Below are 21727 nucleotides of genomic sequence, written 5' to 3'. Positions count from 1 at the left end.
CAACACAGGAATCAGCAACTACACAACACAGGAATCAGCTACAACACAGGAATCAGCTACAACACAGGAATCAGCTACAACACAGGAATCAGCTACAACACAACACAGGAATCAGCTACAACACAACACAGGAATCAGCAACAACACAGGAATCAGCTACAACACAACACAGGAATCAGCTACAACACAACACAGGAATCAGCTACAACACAACACAGGAATCAGCTACAGCACAGGAATCAGCTACAACACAGGAATCAGCTACAGCACAGGAATCAGCTACAACACAACACAGGAATCAGCAACAACACAGGAATCGGCTACAACACAGAAATTTCCTACCTTAAAAGAAAAAAAGATAAGAAGAAACCCGTAAGAGCCAGTGAGACGGCTGGGCAGATAAATATGCCGGCCGCCTGAGTACTTTAGTTAAATCCCAGGACCCACAGAAGTAGAAAAAGGTAATCAACTCCTGCAAGTTGTTCTCTGGCCTCCACAAATACACACACACACACACACACACACACACACACACAGATAAATAAATGCAGTAAGAAAGTTAAAACAGAAGAAAACAATCTTCACACATCCCATTAGAAAAAGCTAGGATATTGTCCATTTTATGCTTTATTAAGTTTACCTGAGGAAATATTGACAATTTCTTTAACAATGGCATCCTGGGCCTCTTCATACTCGCCTTTGTTCTTAGTATATTCTTCATTTAAAGAGGACAATTCACTGCAAATCAAAACATTATTAAGAGTATCAAAATGCCTGCATTTATATCCAGGTTTGTCTTACAAAGGAAGCATCTGAACAATGACAACTGCAGGTTAAAATGAAAGGCGCTGCAGAGGATTGAAAGGAGACTTAGCCAAAAGTGCTGACATCAAAGAAAAGGGATGACCCTGGCAGGTGACGGGCTAAGAGGGCAAGGGCCACAGTCTGATGGCAGACACACATGCAGTGTACGTGTGCCCCCTACACACACACACACACACACACACACACCCCACACGAAATAAACAGTAGACGTTTTTAAAGAGAAAAACTACACAAGCAAAATGTGGGACGCAGGGAAGTGGACAGAACTAGCTGGCCAAGGCAACAATTTTGCACCTGGCCATGGGCCTAAAGCAGCACAAAAAGATTACAAGGGAATACGCAAATGGAAAGATTGAAAGAAATGACGTGAACATGTCATAAACTGAGACTCCTGCTGAAGAGATGGGCTGGTGCCTGGGCATATGGGCCATAGTCTAAGGTTTTATTCTGAATAATGGATACACATTGGGCCTTTTAAGAAGAAAAAAATGAGTCTGAAGAAAACTCAGAAGTTCAAAGCACTGTCTGTCTTCCAAGTCAATCCCCAGCAACCATTTGGTAGCTAACAACCATCTACAGTGTGACCCGATGCCCTCTTCTGGCATGCAGGTATACATGCAGATGTATCATTTCCTTAAAATAAGTAAGTCTTTAAAAGAAAAATGATATGATCAAAGTCAGATATATAAGCAAGCACGCCATCTTCTCCACACCTTGAAGGTAATGGATTCTTCACTTTTAGCACCATGTGGCCAGTCATTCCAATTTCTTTTACCTATAGGTTCTGTCTTTATGTAGCCTAAGAGGTATTTTATTGAATAGGAGTGATACAATATATTAGAAAAATCAATGAGTTATATTAAGAGCTAGGTTTCATTGATGCCTGACAAGGCCATCCTCTGCTACATATGCAGCTGGAGTAAAGTGTACTCCTTTGGCTTAGTCCCTGGGAGCTCTGGGGGGTCTAGTTGGTTGATATTGTTGTTCTTCCTATGGAGTTGCAAACCCCTTCAACTCCTTCAGTCCTTTCTCTAACTCCTCTATTGGGGACCCCATGCTCAGTCCAATGGTTGGTTGTGAGCATCTGCCTCTGTATTTGTAAGACTCTGGCAGAGCCTCTCAGGAGACAGCCATTATAAGGCTCCTTTCAGCATGCACTTCTTGGCATCCACAATAGTGTCTGGGTTGGTAACTGTATATGTGATGGATCCCCAGGTAGGACAATCTCTGAATGGACTTTCCTCCAGTCTCTGCTCTACATTATCTCAAATTTGCTCCTGTGAGGATTTTGTTCTCCTTCTAAAGGGAGAAGCAACCACACTTTGGTCTTCCGTCTTCTTGAGCTTCATGTGGTCTATGAATTATATCTGGGTTATTTGGAGCTTTTAGACTAATATCCACTTACAATGAGTGCATACCATGTGTGTTCTTTTGTGATTGGGTTACCTCGCTCAGGATGATACCTTCCAGTTCTATCAATTTGCCTAAGAATTTCATGGATTCACCATTTTTAATAGCTGAGTAGTACTCCATTGTGTAAATGTACGACATTTTCTGTATCCATTGCTCTGTTGAGGGACATCTAGGTTCTTTCTAACTCCTAGCTATTATAAATAAGGCTGCTATGAACACAGTGGAGCATGTGTTCTTATTCCATGTTGGAGCATCTTCTAGGTATATGCCCAGGAGTGGTATAGCTGGGTCCTCAGGTAGTACTATGTCCAATTTTCTGAGGAATACCCAGACAGATATCCAGAGTGGTTGTACCTGCTTACAATTCCACCAGCAATGGAGGAGTGTTCCTCTTTCTCCACATCCTCACCAGCATCTCCTGTCACCTGACTTTTTTATTTTAGCGTGTGAGGTGGAATCTCAGGCTTGTTTTGATTTGCATTTCCCTGATGACTAAGGATGTTGAACATTTCTTTAGGTGCTTCTCGGCCATTAGGTATTCCTCAGTTGAAAACTGTTTAGCTCTGGATCCTCATTTTTTAATAGAGTTATTTGGTTCTCTGGAGTCTAACTTCTTGAGTTCTTTGTATATTGGATATAGGATTGGTAAAGATCTTTTCTCAATCTGTTGGTTGTCTTTTTGTCCTATTGACAGTGTCCTTACAGTATTGACAGTTCTCCCTTACAGAAGCTTTGCAATTTTATGAGGTCCCAGTTGTCCATTCTTTTTTTTTTTTTTTTTTTTTTGGTTTTTCGAGACAGGGTTTCTCTGTGTAGCCCTGGCTGTCCTGGAACTCACTTTGTAGACCAGGCTGGCCTTGAACTCAGAAATCCTCCTGCCTCTGCCTCCCGAGTGCTGGGATTAAAGGCGTGAGCCACCACGCCCGGCCCAGTTGTCTATTCTTGATCTTAGAGCATAAGCTATTGCTGTTCTGTTCAGGAATTCATGTGTTCGAGGCTCTTCCCTACTTTCTCCTCTGTAAGTTTCAGTGTATCTGGTTTTATGTGGAGGTCCTTGATCCACTTGGACTTGAACTTTGTACAAGGAGATAAGAATGGGTGGATTTGCATTTTTCTACATGCTGACCGCCAGTTGAGTCAGCAGCATTTGTTTAAAAAAATGCTTTTTTCCCCCTGGATGGTTTTAGTTCCTTTGTCAAAGATCAAATGAGCATAGGTGTGTGGGTTCATTTCTGGGTTTTCAGTTCTATTCCTTTGATCTTCCTGTCTCTGTACCAGCACCATGCAGTTTTTTATCACGATTGCTCTGTAGTACAGCTTGAGGTCAGGGATGGTGATTCTGACAGAGGTTATTTTGTTGTTGAGAATAGTTTTCGCTATCCTGGGTTTTTGGTTATTCCAAATGAATTTGCAAATTGCTCTTTCTAACTCTATGAAGAATTGAGTTGGAATTTTGATGGAGATTGCAGTGAATCTGTAGATTGCTTCCAGCAAGGTGGCCATTTTTATTTTTACTATATTAATCCTGCCAATCCATGAGCATGGGGAGATATTTCCATCTTCTGAGACCTTCTTTGATTTCTTTCTTCAGAGACTTGAAGTTCTTGTCATACAGATCTTTCACTTGCTTGGTTGAGTCACACGAAGGTACATAATATTATTTGTGACTATTATGAAGGGTGTCATTCCCCTACTTTCTATCTCAGGCTGTTTATCCTTTGAGTAGAGAAAGGCCACTGATTTGTTTGAGTTAATTTTACATCCAGCCACTTTGCTGAAGTTGTTTATTAGCTGTAGGAGTTCTCTGGTGGAATTTTGGGGAGTCACTTAAGTATATGATCATGTCATCTGCAAAAAGTGATATTTTGACTTCTTCCTTTCCAATTTGTATCCATCCCTTTGACTTTCTTTTGATGCCTAACTGCTCTAGCTAGAACTTTCTTGGTCCCATGAAGGCTCAATAGATGCCCCAGTGTAGGGCAATCGAGGGCAGGGAGGTGGGCGTGGGTGGATGGGTGGAGGAACACCCTCATAGAAGCAGGGAGAGAGAGGATGGGATAGGGTTTTTTTTTTTTTTTTTTTGAGGGGGGGTACCAGGAAGGGATAACATTTGAAATATAAATAGAGAAAATATCCAATAAAAAAGAAAAAAAATAAACTGTTTAAAAGAGGGGGGGAAAAGAGCGAGGTTTCCGTATATAGCAGTATTACTAGCATGTGAGCAGGAACTGAGATTTATCAGATCTGTGAAGGGGGAAATAAACGCACCTGTCGCACTTCTTTCAGAAAATTATTATAAGGAACCATTACGCCATTTCCATAACTGGGGTGTCTAACACACCTAGAATAATGTCAGCATACAGCACTGTACTTAATAAGTTAATACAGGGCTAGAGAGACGGCTCAGTGGCTAAGAGCTGCTCTAGAAGAAGACCCAGGGTCACCCATATGGTGTCCCACAATTGTCCATTAACTCCAGCCCCAGCAGGTCTGACATGCTCTTCTGGCTTTTGACAGGTATGCTCGGAGCACACATACAGACACAAAGACAAAACACCGGTACACTCAGATAAAGTAAACATACAAGAGTGGATCCCATCCATATGTTTTCTGTCCTGGGAACACTAAGGAGTAGCAATAGCAAGGCAGGCCACGGTTCTAGAACAGCACAGGAGGGAGGCACTGCCCCTCCCAGGGGGCTTTTAGGACTACCCCTCCTGGGCTAACAGCGCTAAGATATCCACTAGCTTCCTGGAAGAGAGTAGAACCCGACTCTTAGTTAATATTTTTAAGTCAGTGAACAGGAGAAAGTAAAAATTCCTTGTTCAAGACTCTGCTTTTACCGGAGGAGCCATGAAGAAGCACAAGCTTACGAGTGTAACAAGCAGGCCCTCTGACCTGTTGGTAAACTTCACGCCATTCTTCTGGATGTCCACTGTGCTGAAGTTCTTGTTGTTACGAAGCACTTTCTCTTCCTTGCAGGTCACACGGAAATAATATCCAAACTGTGCACTGGAGTCCAATTTAATCTGTTTGCCAGGATCCAGTCCTTTACGATTAGAAAGAAAAAACTTAAGTCATAAATTTATACAGCCACTTTTTGGTGTAAATGGTCACAACCACATCTGATTAGTGCAACATACTTATTATATCATAAGACTAAAAATTATTGTTATTTATCATAATTACTAGAAATTATGATTGGCTCATTGGAAAAGGTTCAAATGCCATTTCATTGGGAAACTATGTGTAATATATCTATGGAATCCTTAACCTCTCTTATGAAAGCTGGCTCTGACATGGGAGAAGCTGCTTTTTATGTGTAAACCCACCCAAGATGGCAGAGCACTGTTGGTGGGGAGCACCAGTGGTGAGGAGCACCAATGATGGGAAGCACCAATGGTGGGGAGCACATGCTGTTTCAGATGTTGGAGTTCTATGAAAATGGGTATGGAAAAACCCATGCTTGAGTAGTTCTGCATAAAAATTTCTTAATTTATTTGTTCTCACTTTATCTATTTGTATGTGGAGTGTGTGGAAATGTGTGCCATGGCTCAATGTAGAGCTCAGAAGACAAATTATGGGAGTCAGGTCTCTTTCCACCAAGCAGGTCCATATTCGGTGGTTAGGCTGTTTGGTGATGTTTTTATCTGCTAAACCATCACCCCAGGCCAGGCTTCTCTTTTTAACCAAAGAATATCTGAAAACTAGGGTAGAATTAAAAGTGGGCAAATGCAATTTCCAAACAAAAATCTGACTCTGACAAGGAGACACTAGAAAAACTAGGGTATATTCTTCTTAAGCACAGAAGACTTCACAGAACAAGTAATGACTGGCTAGCTAAAATTTATATACCTAAGATCTGCAAAATTTTCTATCATGGCCTCCACTTACAATTTTACTCAAAGTAATTATTAGGCCACACTTAAAAATGCCAGATACAAATTTGTTGGCTGAAAAACAGCAACCAAAATTTTCAATAAAAACTATAGCCAGTCCACACTTGTAAAGAGGACAGCAAAGAGCCACGCATAAATAAAAATTATAGTTTAATAACAAAATCACAACATGTTCACAGGGAATCACGCAATGACATCTGCCATCCGCAGTTGAAGCACGTGCCCTCTCAGGGTGAAAAGAGAAAGGATTCGGGGACACCTGGCCGGAATGACCCTGCCCCTCCAGACCCATCTTACCGAGTCCCCGGGCTGCACTTATTAAGGTGGACTGCATCTTCTTCTCCAGACCATCCATGACTTCTCTTAGTTCACTCAGGTTAGGATCAAATGAAGGTTTTACGAGGAACTCGTGATTTTCCACCTATCGCAGGAGCAAGGACTAGGTAAGTCATACAAACAGACGTGTGGAAACAGACTTACGAAGCGTGATGTTTCTTCTGCCTGTGCACATCTGGTGAGCGCGGCAGGAGTGACCACCCCTAACACGTCCAGCCAACACTACCAAGAACTTTCTACTTATTAACAAATTTTAACAGGAGCTTAAGAGTTCTAGAGACACAGGAATTACCCACAGGAAGCAGATCCAAAGTTCATGATGCAGCTGTCTCCAACACTAGCCTGTTTGCATTTTCCTTAAGTATTACTAAAGAATATCCAATATTCAAAATCATCACTACACTATGCTTTTCCCTAATCAAAAATCCACCTTAAGAACCTCAATAGCTCCAATTCAGCACAGCACTCCACTTCCAATGCCTCCTCCAAAAAACCATTCTTAAAAATCTCCATCTAGGGAGTGCAGGCAAGGTGACTCATGGGTGAAAGAACTTATAACTGCCACGCCTGGCGACCTGAGCTCCATCCCTGGAGCCCATGTGGTACAGGGTGAAAAATGACTCCCTGGTGTTGTCCTCTGTCTCCACAGCTGTGCCATGCACACCTGCACCACCCTCCCACAGATACGGGAGGGTGGGATGTCCAGCCACGCACTCGCACTCGAGTGCACAGGCACACACACACACAATCAAAACCTGTGTGACTGCCAGATGTGGTGGCATTTGTCCTTAATCCTAACACTTAAACACTTAGAAGGTAGAGGCGCCAGAACCTCTCTGTGAATTCAAAGCCAGCCTAGTCTACATAGTGAGCTCCGCCAGGTTGGCTTTGAACTCACAGAGAGCTGCCTGCCTCTGCCTCTCGAGTGCTGGAATTAAAGGTGTGCACATCTACACCCAGCTCAAAATGTCAGGATTTGATGACACATTTTAGAGGGCAGTGAATGCTGGGATCAAATCCAGCCATGGTACTCTTAAACACTGTCTTTGTAAACTGCTCCTAGGCTTTTGCTTTGGAGACAGGTCTAGCTGCAGACTAGCACTGAACTTGGAGATCTGCTTGCCTCTGCCCCCGGAGTACTTGGAGTAACGGTCTGTGGCACCACGCCTGACTTTTTATTATTTACCAGCTATATTATTAACCAGCCAGAAAGTGTAATGAAAAATGAATCTCAGTTTTAAAAGCAAAGACATACGTGGGATTTTCAAGTTTTTATTATGTAGAGACCTTTAAAATGCAATTTACCTGAACACTAAATAGAACTGGTTTCAAGTTAAGGAGCAAACCATGGAAACAGAAACTTAAATGTTAATAGCTCTTCAAGCCTAGTGATTGTTCTTTTCTTTTTCTTTTTTTTAAAGCAAATGACTAAAATTTAAACAAATAAAATTACAAAGTAATATTTTAAAAAGAAGTCTATCTGTACCAGGCACTGAACGTTATTAAATAGACAATTATACATAAAAGCTTAATATGAGAGTGAGTCAATTTTCTAAAACAAGATGGCAAAAACATATTCACTAAATAAGGCTGAGACAAATTGCTCCTAATTATTACCCACTTAATCAGAGCACATTTTCATATTCCTAAAGTGAATTCACAGGGAGGAAAAAAAAATCAAATTACAGAAAGCTAGCGGAAAATCAATAAAATATTTAAAATAAAACATGTACCAACTATATAAAATATTAAAAGCTAAAATTCTGAATAGATCTTTTTAAAGATAAAAGGTATAGCACAGCTTTCACCAAAACAATAAGAACATAAAAGCTGTTTTGTCAGGGCACTTCTTTGCATATAAGGAAAGTATTAAGGTCATCAAATGAGCAGGCATAAGCACCTAAGATGAGCAACAGAGTAATGGAGAGGAGAGCACAGTAATAAAAGATATGAATATTTAAACAGCCTTGAGCTGTTGTACAGCCTTGAGCTTTCCCCGTGCAGGCAGCTATTCCACCAGCTCCTTCCCTGTTTCCTGTCCCCACCTAAGAAAAAGAAGCTGCAGACACTAGGGAGGCTTCCTGAAACCACGCACTCACTCAACCATGCCTGCTCAGGGTGAAGTCGGTACATGTTTAAAAAGAGCAGTGGCCAGGCGCATTGACACACATCTTTAATCCTGGTGTTCGAAGACAGACGCAGGCAGATCTCTGGGCTCAAAGCCAGCCTGCTCTATAGAGAGAGTTCCAGCCAAGGCTACATAGACAAACCCTGTATGAAACACAAAACAGACAAAAAGATGGAGGGCAGGGCAAAGCACAATGAGACTTGGATATGTTTACTCTGACACAGCTATTCGGCTGAAAATTTATGGAAATGATGAAATAGGGGCAAAATAAGCACCCAGGCTAGAGAAAACCTCCATACAGTTTTCTGATAAAGCCTCAATACAGTGAAGTTTACAGCACAACTTGAAGACACATAATTTGCATAACTCATCAACAGAACAGAATACTAATAGTCATTTAAACATAAAATGAAGACTATTCAGTAAAAAGGCTCAAGACTTAAAACAGTTACAGGAGGCAGGTGGGGAGGAGGGGACCCAATGCTGTCACGGAAGATCGGAAGTGTGCTTACTACACAACTTGCTTCTTCCAGTGAAAAGGCAAAGTAGGGGCCAGGCCTCGTTCCTACCCTCAACCCCACCATATAGGAAAGAAATGGTGAGGCGAAGCCTCAAATCTGGAGGGGTATCCTTATCTCCTTCCTCAGATCAGAGAATGCACCTCTGAAAGCTGTGACGAGACTGGAGATGGAACTGGCAGCTAATTTTGCTCTTGCAGAGGACCCAAGTTCCTACGCTCACGCCACCCACATGGAGTTATCACATGGGGCTCAGAACCACCTATAATTATAGTTCTAGAGGATGCAATGTCTCTTCTGACCTTCTCTGGCCCTGCACCCGCATGCTGCACATATACACGGAGGCAGGCACACATACATAAATAAAGTACGTATATAGCAAATAAATGTTTAAAACAAAAATAGGAAAAGAGCTGCAGGGGGGCTAAACACAACAGGGGAAATGACCTGGCCTTTAATGTGACTGAAATAAATGCTGATACAGGACACACATCCCCTGGGCATCGCTCAGGAGGCTGCCACTCGCCCCATCCACGTAGGACATCTCAACTTTAGTCAATTGTTTTTCAAACAGTACCACCTACCTTGGCATTAGAACAAGCCACTGGATCAGTAAAGGTGACAGACAGACAGACAGACAGACAGAGGAGCAAGGAGCTTACAGTAAGATGAAAAGACTGAGAAAGGTAGGGCTGGGCCTTAGCCAAGTCACTAAAGGACTCATTAATACACCAGAGATGGTCTGAAATCAAATTACCAATTCTGAAAGAGTAGAACCTTTATAGAGGATGCACATCAAAAGATGAAGGGATTACAAAGCAAACATAAAAGATACTAAGATTTTTAGGTTTTATATATTTTCATATTTTTTGGATGTGAGTGATTTCCCTGGTAGTATCTGTGTACTGTGTGTGCTTTGGTGACCTTGGGGCCAGAGAATCCATGGAATCCCCTGGGTCTGGAGGTACAAATAGATATGAGCTGCCATGCCTTGTGGGTGCTGGAAACCAAAGCTTGGTCCTTTACAAGAACACGTACATGAACTGCTGAGTCAACTCTCTAGCCCAGGATATGTTTTAGACAATTATGTTATAAAAACTCCACTACCCCAGAAGTATTAGATAAAACAGTATAAGCATGTTCTTCCAAACAAATGATCAGCTGGAGAAAATCCCATCTAGCTGCTGCCAAGTAAAGATTCTTCAATATAAAACCAGGGAGATCATTTCAAAATCTACTTCATGCCAGAACATGGTTCTACAAGCTTTTAATCCCAGCACTCTGGAGGCAAAGACAGGCAACTGTACATGAGGCCAAACTTGCCTATCTATACACAGCCAGTTCCAAGGTTAGGTTGAGGGGTTAGGGGTTAGGTTTTAGGGTTTAGGGGTCAGGGGTTAGGGGTTAGGGGTCAGGGGTCAGGGTTTAGGGGTCAGGGGTTAGGGGCTAGGGTTAGTCAGGAAAGAAAGGAGGAACACCGGCAGAGTTCAATACGTAGTGGTGGCTGTGTCACTTAAGTTTGTCACCTGAGAAGAAGGAACCCCCTCAATGAAATCTAGCAGGTAGGCCAGGCATGGGAGGATGACTGATGTGTAAGGGACCGCTCACTGTGGGTGGGGCCATCCCTGGACAGTAGCCCTGAGGTACGTAAGACAGTAAGCTGAGCCAGTGAAGGAGCAAGTCAGTAGGCAGCCTCCTCCACACCTACTGCAATCTGTGAGGTCTTTCTCACGGCAGAGGGGGCAAGCTAAGAGACTGCTAGTCCTCCAGAATGGAGCAGAAAGATGAACTGGCTGGGGAAAAAAGAAACCCTGGAGCTGGCCAGCTAGCTCAGTTGGTAAAAGTGCTTCCAAGCATAACGATTCGAGTTTAGCTTCCAAGATCTAGAGAGTAGGAAAAAACTGACTCCTGGGACTGGAGTTAAGAGGGCTCATGACTCTTGCAGAGAACCACTGACATCATCAGGTAACTCACAACCACCTCTAATTCCAGTTCTAGGGGACATAAAGCCCCCCCTTCTGGCTTCCTCAGATACCTGCATGCACATAGAAAACAAACACATGTGTGCACACACACATCCTAAATTAAGTGAATAAAGTTTAAAAAATAAGATTTCTGTACATTGTCCTCTGATTCTAATTTGGCATTTTCTCTCTTTCTGTCTCTTCTTCCTCCTCCTTTCTCAATAAATACAAAGAAAGAGTGAAATAAACCCGTGTGTGTATACAGTAATAACATCTGGAACTGAAGCATCCTAATATGAACAAGACAGACCACAGCACACTATAATTTTATGGCAACCGAGGGAAAAAAAACCTACAAACCTGGAACCAAGCACCTAAAGTATTCTCAACCAGCAGGAGGGCAGTCTAATAAACGTATTTCAAATTTAAACTCAACAATTACTGTGTAGAATGGAAATAAATCCAAGGGCTTAAAAGCACAGGGCTAAACACATAAGTCGATAATGAAGCAATGTAACTTGCTATCAGGTGTCCTAAGGGCCTAGTAATTTTTTCAACGTGGAGACAGGGACCAGCTTTTCACTTTGATGAGAAAAAAGCTAGGCATGGAGGTAAACCTGTACTCCCTGCAAAAGCAGGAAGATCTACAAGTTCCTGCCAGTGAAATCCAGGCCAGACAGAGCTACGTAGTAAGACCTTGTCCCAAAAAACACCAAACAAATGGAAAGAATAAACAAAGGAGACGACTTCCAAGCCAGTCAGTTTATCCACTCAGATGGGGAGAGCCCGGGGAAGGAAACTCCTCCCCCTCCTTCATCTTTGCAGTGCTGAGAAACAAGCCGACGGCTCTGCACACCAGTTAGGCAAGTGCGCTACATTCCCAACCCAAAACTTAACCCCAATCAATCAATACAACTGAGAGTAATTACAGAGGCTAAGCACACACGCACTGACCTACTCGGTGAGACTGTGTCAGGGAGCGATGGGCAAGAAAGAAGAATCACAAAAGAATCTGATGGAAGTTCAGAGACCTGAGAAACCGCAAAATACATAACAGGCTAAAATCACTATCAAAGGTGCACGGGGAAACAGCTACAGTCACAGCTCCGTGGTAAAGTGCTTGCAGAGTGTATTTATACATGATACTGGGTGCAGTGTCCAGCACCGCCAAACAAAAGCTCAGCTTAACTTCAGAAAGAAAATCTGGACCTAAGTTTTCTAACTTACACCCTAAAGACTCACGAAAGCTGGGAAATTCCTTATCATGTAAAAAACTAAGCGTCACCTTGTCTATTAGACAAAACCAAAACCAGGGATAAATGTTATCACTAAAGAAGGCGCACCTAGAAAATGGTGAGAGTCAACTTGTAAGAAACCCACATGACTTTCCCCGACTCAGCAGGTGAGTCAAACTGAGTAAATGACTCCTTTCTAAAGCTGTGTGGAATGCACTCAGCTAGAGACACACTAAGGAAACATAATCTCATAACACATGATAAACTTCCACGCGCTCTGTGTCCGCCACGGACTGCACACAAATAAATGTCAAACAAAAAAGGAAGACTGGAAAAATGGCTCAGTGGCTAAGAGTGCTTGCTGCTCGTCAGAGGACCTGAGTTACCAGTGACCCTATCTCGACCACCTGAAATCTAGCTCCAAAATCTATCTCTTCTGGCTTCACAGACACACATACATATAAAACAACAACAATAAATGAGAGGACACAAAAACAGTAATGTTTGGAATTAATGAAAGAAAACCCAGAAGGACTTTTAAATCTTTTCTCCAAACAGCTGACCTCCAGGGAGAGGGAAATGCCGTGGTAAAGCACAAAAACATTTTAACCAAAGAAACCTTCACCGAGTACAACAACGCGGGGCCAGTGACATGGCTCAGCAAGTAGAGGTGCTTCTTGCCAAGACTGACAACCTGAGTTTGAGTTGCAGGACCCACATGAAAACCGACTCCTTCAAATTGTCCTCTGGTCTGTACACACACACACACAAACGTACACACACACACACTAAAGAATGTAACTTAAAAAACAATAATTGAAAACATAAAACCAAGTAGAGCTGGGTGAGACAAACCAGAGGCATCCGGGAAGGAAATGCTGGCGGTGTGTGATGCCACAAGATCAAATACAACAAGTAGCTGAAACTCACCTAGAAGCACCCTTGCTACCGGCTAGCTTTCATAGTGACAGAAAGTGCTGTGCAGGGTACTTTGAGAGAAAAGCCATCAATGAACTTCACTATTAGTGGACACTGCATACTGCAATCCTCATCAACCAACAAGATCTGCCCACTGGAGGGACAGCAGTGTCCTAGTTAGGGTGACGATTGCTGAGATGGGGCACCAGGGGAAGCAAGGGTTTATGCGGATCACACTTCCACACTGCGGTCCACCACTGACAGAAGTCAGGACAAGAACTAAAACGGCAGGAACCTGGAGGCAGGAGCTGATGCAGAGGCCATGGAGGGGTGCTGCTTGCTGCCTTGCATAGCTTGCTCAGCCTGCTTTCTCATAGAGCCTGGGAGCCCATCTCAGGGGTGGCCCTACCCATAGTGGGACAGGCTCCTTCCCAGCAATCACTAGTTAGGAAAATGTTCTACAACGCTGAGCTTATGGAGGCATTTTCTCAATCAAGGTTCCCTCATCTCACATGCTTGTGTCAAGCTATCATAAAAATGACCACCAAGAGCAGCATGAAGTTTTATGGGGATAACCAACGGCTTTAGGATTGGATTTGAGGCGTAATCCACAGGAGGGAATTCCTACCAGGTACTGTAAACCTGGTCAGAAGACCTCAACTAGGGAGACCACCAGCCCCAGGCGGGGAAAACTGTGGGAAGCCACATATACCATTACAAGGTGGCTCTGGCTACCGCTGGCCACCACGCATAAGGTTGGGTAAACAACCAATGTGTACATATGCAGTAAAGTTTTTTGCCACGTCACTGCCTGGCCCAGGCATGATAATGAGGTTCTGAGGTACTGAGAGTATAACCAATCGGATGAGAGACATGTAAATGAGGTATGATACTGAGAGTATAACCAATCAGATGTGAGACATACAAATGAGGTAGAATGCATAACCAACCCGGGTGTGAGACACACCTCTCCTAGGCGTATATAAGCAGCACCAGTTCTGGGCTCGGGGTCTTTTCGCCTCTGCAATCAAGCTCTCCCAATAAACATGTGTAGAAGGATCCTGTTGTGGCATCTGCTTTGATGGCGAGTCGGGCACTCACAAGAGAAAACTATTACTGCTGTTTTCCTAAACGGACACATCAAACTGCCTATTCCCGATTTATTCTTACACCCAGGTCAGCACTGTCCTCAGCGATGGCCAGAGAAGCTTCTCTCTGTAGTGGTCAGTAAGTAACGCATACATGAGTCATCTAAGTGACGAGAAGTGGTTACTGAGTGTATGTCTGTGTCTGTCTCTTTCCCATTCACGCACGCACACGGTGGAGGGTAGGTAACCCAGGTGAGATCGTGGGAGAATGGGTGTTAAAAGTGTTAAGTGGCAGAGGATGGGAAGGACTGCTGGAAATGCTTTATGGACATAGCCACTGCTCTCCTCATAGCAGGTACAGTTAGCTAAACCATGTCGAGCCAGTACACACCCCTGCATGGACGCGGGGACTCACAGGGATCCTGGCTACATGCGATGCCACTGAGAGTTACAGCCCCCAGGGAAGGGGAAGGCATTCCTGAACATGCAGGCATCCGGCCCCCACACGACAGCTCACAACTGTCTGAAATTCCAGTTCTAGAGGATCTGACACCTTCACACAGACATACATGCAGGCAAAACAGCAATGCACACGAAACAGAAGTGAATTAAAAAAGAATGAAAAGGAAAAAAAGGAAAACATGACAATGAAGACCAAGGGTGTCCTAGTTAGATTTCCATTGCTATGAATAGACGCCATGTCCAAGGCAACTCTTATAAGGACAACATTTAACTGGGGCTGGCTTACAGCGTCAGAGCTTCAGTCCACTATTATCATGGCAGGAAGCACGGCAGTGTCCAGGCAGACATGGTCCTGGAGAAGGAGCTGAGAGTTCTACATCTTGATCTGAAGGCAGGCAGGAGATGACCAGGACTGACTTCTTCCACACTGGGCAGAGTTTGATTACCAGGAGCCCTCAAAGCTCACCTACACAGTGACACACTTCCTCCAACACAGCCACATCTCCTAATAGTGCCACTTCCCATGGGCCAAGCATATTCAAACCATCACGGAGAAGTGGGAAGAAATGCATTGGATATGTTCAAAATAAATGGTATAAACATATGAAACTGTCAAAAAAATCTTTAAAAATTAATATAATTCACTGAAACACAAAGGAAACTTTAAGGGTTTTTTTTTTTTTTTTTAAATCAATGCCTTTTGGAATTTTGGCTTAGGATAGTTTTGATCTACATTTATTTCTAAAATAGGAAAAAGAAAAAAAAGAGAGGACTTATGGAAAGCAGCCACAGAAACACTTACTTGGGGGTGGTGTGAGGGAAGGACACAGGAAGCATGGCACTGTGTAAATGAGACCCTTCATCACACGAACTCCTAAGCACAGCTGGAACACAACCAGGCTCTCAAGGATTAGACATCAACAACTAAGAGTCCCTGGAGAATTTCTGAGAGTAGTTCTAAAAATGTAATCTGAATGTCTAAATTCACTACAAATCTCTGCGATGATGACGGTGATTTGAACTTGCCTTTTAACCTGAGGTATGGCTAGAGGCCTGCCTAGGTCTGCTCCCAGGAGTGCAGCCTATAATCAGGACTGTGACTATTTAAGACAGTTCTACACTATAAACTGTGAGTGCCCCCAGTTGCAGTGACTGAGGGGTAACTGCTACTGGCCACAGCAGTCCTCCCCAGCCTGCAGGGCTCACCCTGAAGGCCCCTCCTCCTTCTGGAGGGAGCTGACGTGAGTGTTACAGATTGGATGCAAAGGTTCTGGCAATAGGGAGCCACAGAACACCACCAAGTCACACTGCACAATACACCTCACATAAAAGATGCACTGGGAGGGAAAACCCCACCCAGGAAGGCAAAGCCCCAGCAGGGGGAGGGGGGCATGGCCTGGCCTCAAGAGGTCAGCTCCCAGAGTAGTCTAGAAGCCTGGCCATGAAGGTCTCTAGGGATGGACTTACTAGCTATCCCTTGCCACTCAAGTTAGTATGACCAGCCAAGAGCTAATCCTCTTAACCTTTCTGGCTCTAGAATGGCTACCGGTAGCAGTTGAGCCAACATCCTGAGCCCTGCCATTTGCCATCAAGAGGTTTTCTCCACTCAAGAAATAAGCCAACCAGCAAAGACTGGACAATGGGCACTGCCGGATCTAAAATCAATCCCCAAACACCCGCAAACTGTCTGCTGAGAAACTTAGCTAAACTGGGTCCACCTCAGAACCTGTCTAACACACCTGGTTCTTTGCTCTGTGGCCTGACCTCAGTATGCTCTAGATAACCAATCTAAATGGCCACCAGAAGGCACTCTATAAACTTTAATACTCTCCATGACCTTGAAAATCTCTGCATAGGGCATGAGCTCCGTACTGTTCAAGTTTTTGGGGAATTGCACTTCTGTGGCCAGTGCTTGACATCCTGTCTCGTTGGCCTTTTACCCGGGGACCTGGACCCTGAGTCATCCACCAGGACTGAGCTGCCTGAATCACTGGCTTCCTCACCCTCTCCTCCCCACCACTGCTCCCCTTCTAACTTGCCACCTCCCCTTTCTCAACCTTCTCCCCATCCTCTTCCCTCCTCCGTGCCAACTCTGCCCCCTCCCCTTCTATGACCCTGAAACCCACAACCTAGTCTGCCCCGCCTGGATTCTCCTCCCCTGTGGCTGCTTACAGCAGTCTGGCAGACCTCCGCCCTCCTCTGCCCACTCCAAGAGGTGGCAAGGGCTGAGGGACTTGCTCCAATTCCCGTTCCTTTCTCCCTACACGACCTTGCCCAGACTGAAACAGGGTGAGCCTCCTCTGCCAACCTATCCATCTATAGTAAAGAGTTCCATTACCTTTGCCAGGCCTCTGACCTCTGACCTGTACGTTACACAGGATTCCACTCTCACTCCCGGGTGAGTTCGAGCGGCTGGCAGGAAGTATGCAGACTAGACCTAGTGGACAAAACAGTCCCTAGTGGGTGACAAGCCAAGGTCAGCTGAAGAACCCAACTGGGATTACCAGCCGGGTCAAGGTGGCCACCAGAGGAGGGAGCTTATGACCTATAGCCTCCTTCAGGGAATGGAGTTAGACAGAGTCGACAAAAGTTGACTTTGGTAAGTTTCATGAAATTACGCAGCAAGCTGACGAAAATTCCGCCATGATGCAGTACCTGCCTGGACTCAGCCTCCACAGCGGAGGCCACAGTCCTCGCTACCCATTTTATTTCTGTCACTGCAGAGAGAATATTTTCTGTACGGTATAGACACATCACCTGTCAATTTAAAAAGCCTATGGCCTATGGCTTAGGCAGGAAATGGGAAGTGGGATATCTGGGAGGCACAGAGAATTCTGGAATAGAGCCAGGCATAGGAAGATTCCCGCGGGGAAGACGGAACGAGACAGATGCATAGTACCTGAGCACAGGTAACTAGCCATGTGGCAGAATGTAGGTTAAAATAACTGGGGTGTCTACGTTATGATCTAGTCAGAGAAGAGCCTAGCTATAATAGCCAAAGTATTTGTAAATATATTTTGAGTCTGAGTCTTATTTCTGGGAGCATGGGAGGAAGCAGTCAAACCAAACCTAACTTCTACAAGTCCTAACCACAGAGCTGGAAAGAAACGAGAAAAGGAAGAGGATGGCTCTCAAACCCCAGTACAGACGTTGATGAAAATGGCTTTTAAAGTCTTTAAAAGCAAAGCCAAAAAAAAAAAAAAAAGAAGCCGGGCATGGTGGGGCACGCCTTTAATCCCAGCACTGGGGAGGCAGAGGCAGGCGGATTTCTGAGTTAGAGGCCAGCCTGGTCTACAGAGTGAGTTCCAGGACAGCCAGGACTACACAGAGAAACCCTGTCTCGAAAAAACAAAAAACAAAACCAAAACCAAAACAAAACAACAACAACAAAAAAGTCTTTAAAAGCAAGATAAGAGATGGCAGTTTCCTGACAACCCTCAGTAGCCCAGGAAGTCACGCCCAACCCACTGGCAGCCTGGCCATCAGAAGTCTGTATGCCCCCATGTGGGCTCATCTTCTGTGCCCAGTCACAGAGAGGCCCAGCCCCACTAGCATAGACTCCCAGACTCGGTGACCTTGCCAAGCCAAGGACAATGCTGCAGTATCATCACCAACTTCAGTGTGTGTGGGGGGGGGGGGGGNCTTGCTCTTTCCTGCACAGATGGAACCCCCTCCTGTACACCTAAGACCTTGCTCTTTCCTGCACAGATGGAACCCCCTCCTGTACACCTAAGACCCTCTTCTTCCCTGCCTTCTTGTAGGGTGATTCTTCTCAAGTGTTTCTCGTCATGCCTGTCTGCCTGGTTCCTTTACTCCGCCATGAAATCCGTAGCTGCTTTGAAGCCACCCTGGCCCCCATAACCTTTCCTGATTCCCATCTTCTTTCCCTAGTTGCCTCACACATCTCTACCTCAGACTCCCCCATCCCTACCCTACAGATCCAGTTAACTCTCGAGTGTGGAATATCTCCACACCGTGACTGCTACCCACCGCAACTGGTCTTTATCCTCCTATTCCTTTCCCTCCAGACCCCAGTTTCCCGTCTTTGAAACCCACTGCTGCAGCCTCAAGCCACTCAAGTCCCACTATCTCAGGGACTCCCACTGACGGCCTCACAACACTCCTGTTCTCCCAGTGCGTACAGTACATGAGCTTCCGGTGCCTACCACACAGCACATTAAATACGGCAGTGGTTCCAACCCACCCTGTGGTTACCAGCACTTCTACCTTCCTCCCTAACACTCCTCCTCTGCCTTCCTACTTTACCATTGTGGACCTGAAGGATCCCTCCCTTCTTTACTGTCCCCCTGCATATTGACTTTCTCTTTGCCCTCACCCGGGTGGACCCTGATACAGGGCTTCGAGGAGGTAGCTCACACGGACAGTTCTCTCTCAAGGCTTCCAGGACAGTCCTCATTTTTCTGGCCAAGCTTCACTCCTAGCACACTTCTTTATTTCGCAGATGACATTTACTCTGCAGCCCTTCCTAGTCTCTGTCCCAACCAAGCAGTGTTTCGCTCCTCAGCTCTCTTGGTTGCCTGGGTTGCCCCCATCCTCTCGGTGGATGGACGCTTGCATAGATTAGTAAACCTGCAAGCAGCTTAGGCTGTGGTCAAAGCAAACTGCCTCCCCGTGGGGACCTCTTCACAGTAGGCTGAGCTGACTTAACCGGGGCATTCCAAAGAGCCAAGGACCAACATCTCCACCAATTCTAAGTATGCCTTAGTAAAAGCCCAGACCCGCCCCGCCTTATTCTCGACCCCAAGGGCACCACATTCAAGGCCCTGGGTTTGAGTCCCCAGCACTGCCTGGCAGGTCCGCTCTTCCTTGTCTGTCACTTCAGTTTATATCAATTGGCCACAGAGGTGCCACACAAAGTGCCAAAAATACAAACTCAAGACAAATTAGACATTTTTTAAATATGATTTTTCTGTTGTTTCTGGTTACTTTTTCCCTTCCAAAAATACTTTGCTGTGGGAATTAAATGTAAATTTGCATACCTGATCCATATCTAAAGTCGTTTCTATCATTTCTTGAAATTTTGAAAAATCAGAACGAAGATCAATAAGAGGAGTCACAAAAACTGCCAACAACAGTGCCTGGTGTCTTCCTAAAACAAAGCAGAGACAGAAGTAAAAACAACAGATCATAATATTAAAATAATGAAATCCTTTCAACCAGAAAGCACAAACTGTCCAGGTCTCTAAACTCAATTCTCTTTTATACTTTAACTCAAAGGGTATCTATAGACAGGGGGCCACTGTGGTGGTGCCCAAGGCCCTACTCCTAGAGCACTGCCCTCCCTGCAGGTCTGGGTCTCCTTCAGAGGGTATGGAAACATTAATTATGACTAAGTGAGCCAAAGACAAAGCCACTAGAATAAGACCTAATTTACATCCTAATTTCCATTAACAACCCAGCGTTCCAATCAGCAGAGGCTGAATCCAGTGTTTAAACTGGAACTTGGCTGTTGAGAGCCATCCCGAGGAATCGAGGAATCGTGGGAGGAGGGGAACAGGAACCAACAACGTGCAAGAAGGCAGAGTCAGGGCTGGCGCTAGCCCGGGCATGCTGCTCTGTGGCTTTCTCGTCCGCAGCACAGCCCTGTCCTGAGCCCTGTCCTTGTCTGCACAAGATAGTGACGATGACGACTACCCAGAGGATAGGTGCGTGCCTGAGACGACACAGCACTCAGGCAGTGCCCCATGCTGAACAGTCACTATACACTACACCATAATAAACAGCTGTTGCAGATGTGAGGCTCCTGTCATCCGCGGTGTCCCCTACCCTCTCTAATGCAGACCTCCTGGAACCTTCACGACCCCTCAGCCTCCTTCCCTGGGTTTTAACCTCCACTAAACCTTAGTTGCCAGTTTCCAACTGGATTTTGAAAGACTGCATTCTCCATTAACTACCACAGCCTGGAAAGCCCTGCAAAAGCTAAGGCAAGGCCCACAGACCCCTTGACATCAAGGCGGGGCATGGACACGGGTCATCATTTCACCTTTTTCCCATTCCCAAAACAGGTAACAAAGGTGCACAGTATTAGACTTCCGTGTCTGTTACCAATCAAAATATCCACCACACTCTCAAATCGTTTAATAGCTTTTGGAGTTATCCTAAAGTTTCGTTTAAACTCATCATTTCAGGTTGGAGAGATGGCTCAGTGGATTCAAGCATAAACTGTTCTTGCAGAGGACCCAGGTTCAATGTTGAGACCCACACTGGGCAGCTCACAGTTTATCTGTAACCCCAGCTCCAAGGGCTTCAGACTTTGGCCTCCATAGGCACCTATCGTCACATTTATTAAAAATAAAGATTCATTACTCTGAAATTGAAGAAAGAGTAGGCCTTTCTTTCATTCCTCTCTTAGAAACAAGGCTGTAACTACGTTGTATAAGCTAGTATAAGCCCCTGGGCATCATCGATGTTCCTGCCTCGGACTCCTGAGCAGCTGGGATACAGAATTAAACTACCACAGCCAATCTGTCAGCATCCCCCTCCCCTTTAGATTTAGTTATCTTTACTTTTATATAAAATGCATCCTTGGTGCCCACAGAAGTCAGAAGAGGCTATCAGATGTCCTAGAACTGGAGTTTGGAATGGTTGTGGTGGCCACAGAAGCTGGAAATCAAACCTGTCCTCTGCCAAAGCAACAAACGCTCTTACACGCTTAGCCGGCTCGCTCTCCATCTTACACGCTTAGCCGGCTCTCTCTCCACCTTACATGCTTAGCCGGCTCTCTCTCCATCTTACACGCTTAGCCGGCTCTCTCTCCACCTTACACGCTTAGCCGGCTCTCTCTCCACCTTACACGCTTAGCCGGCTCTCTCTCCACCTTACACACTTAGCCGGCTCTCTCTCCACCTTACACGCTTAGCCGGCTCTCTCTCCACCTTACACGCTTAGCTGGCTCTCTCTCCACCTTACACGCTTAGCCG

At 45.0% G+C, this 21727-nt stretch overlaps 1 protein-coding gene across 1 annotated transcript in view; it reads right to left on the bottom strand.

The window, feature by feature from the left end:
- Nucleotides 1-21727, bottom strand: part of Msh2 (mutS homolog 2) — a 51013-nt gene that overhangs the window by 8450 nt on the left and 20836 nt on the right. The window contains exons 8-11 of the mRNA XM_021186546.2: nt 19787-19896; nt 6435-6558; nt 5137-5287; nt 641-738 (exon numbers count right to left, since the gene is read on the bottom strand). Coding sequence (XP_021042205.1) covers nt 641-738; nt 5137-5287; nt 6435-6558; nt 19787-19896 — 483 coding nt within the window. The remainder of the gene's footprint in view (nt 1-640; nt 739-5136; nt 5288-6434; nt 6559-19786; nt 19897-21727) is intronic.

This window comes from Mus caroli, chromosome 17 (genome assembly GCF_900094665.2).
Source record: "Mus caroli chromosome 17, CAROLI_EIJ_v1.1, whole genome shotgun sequence".
NCBI lineage: Eukaryota > Metazoa > Chordata > Mammalia > Rodentia > Muridae > Mus > Mus caroli.
Note: the sequence above shows the minus strand (reverse complement) of the source record. Positions and strands in the feature narration are given on the sequence as shown.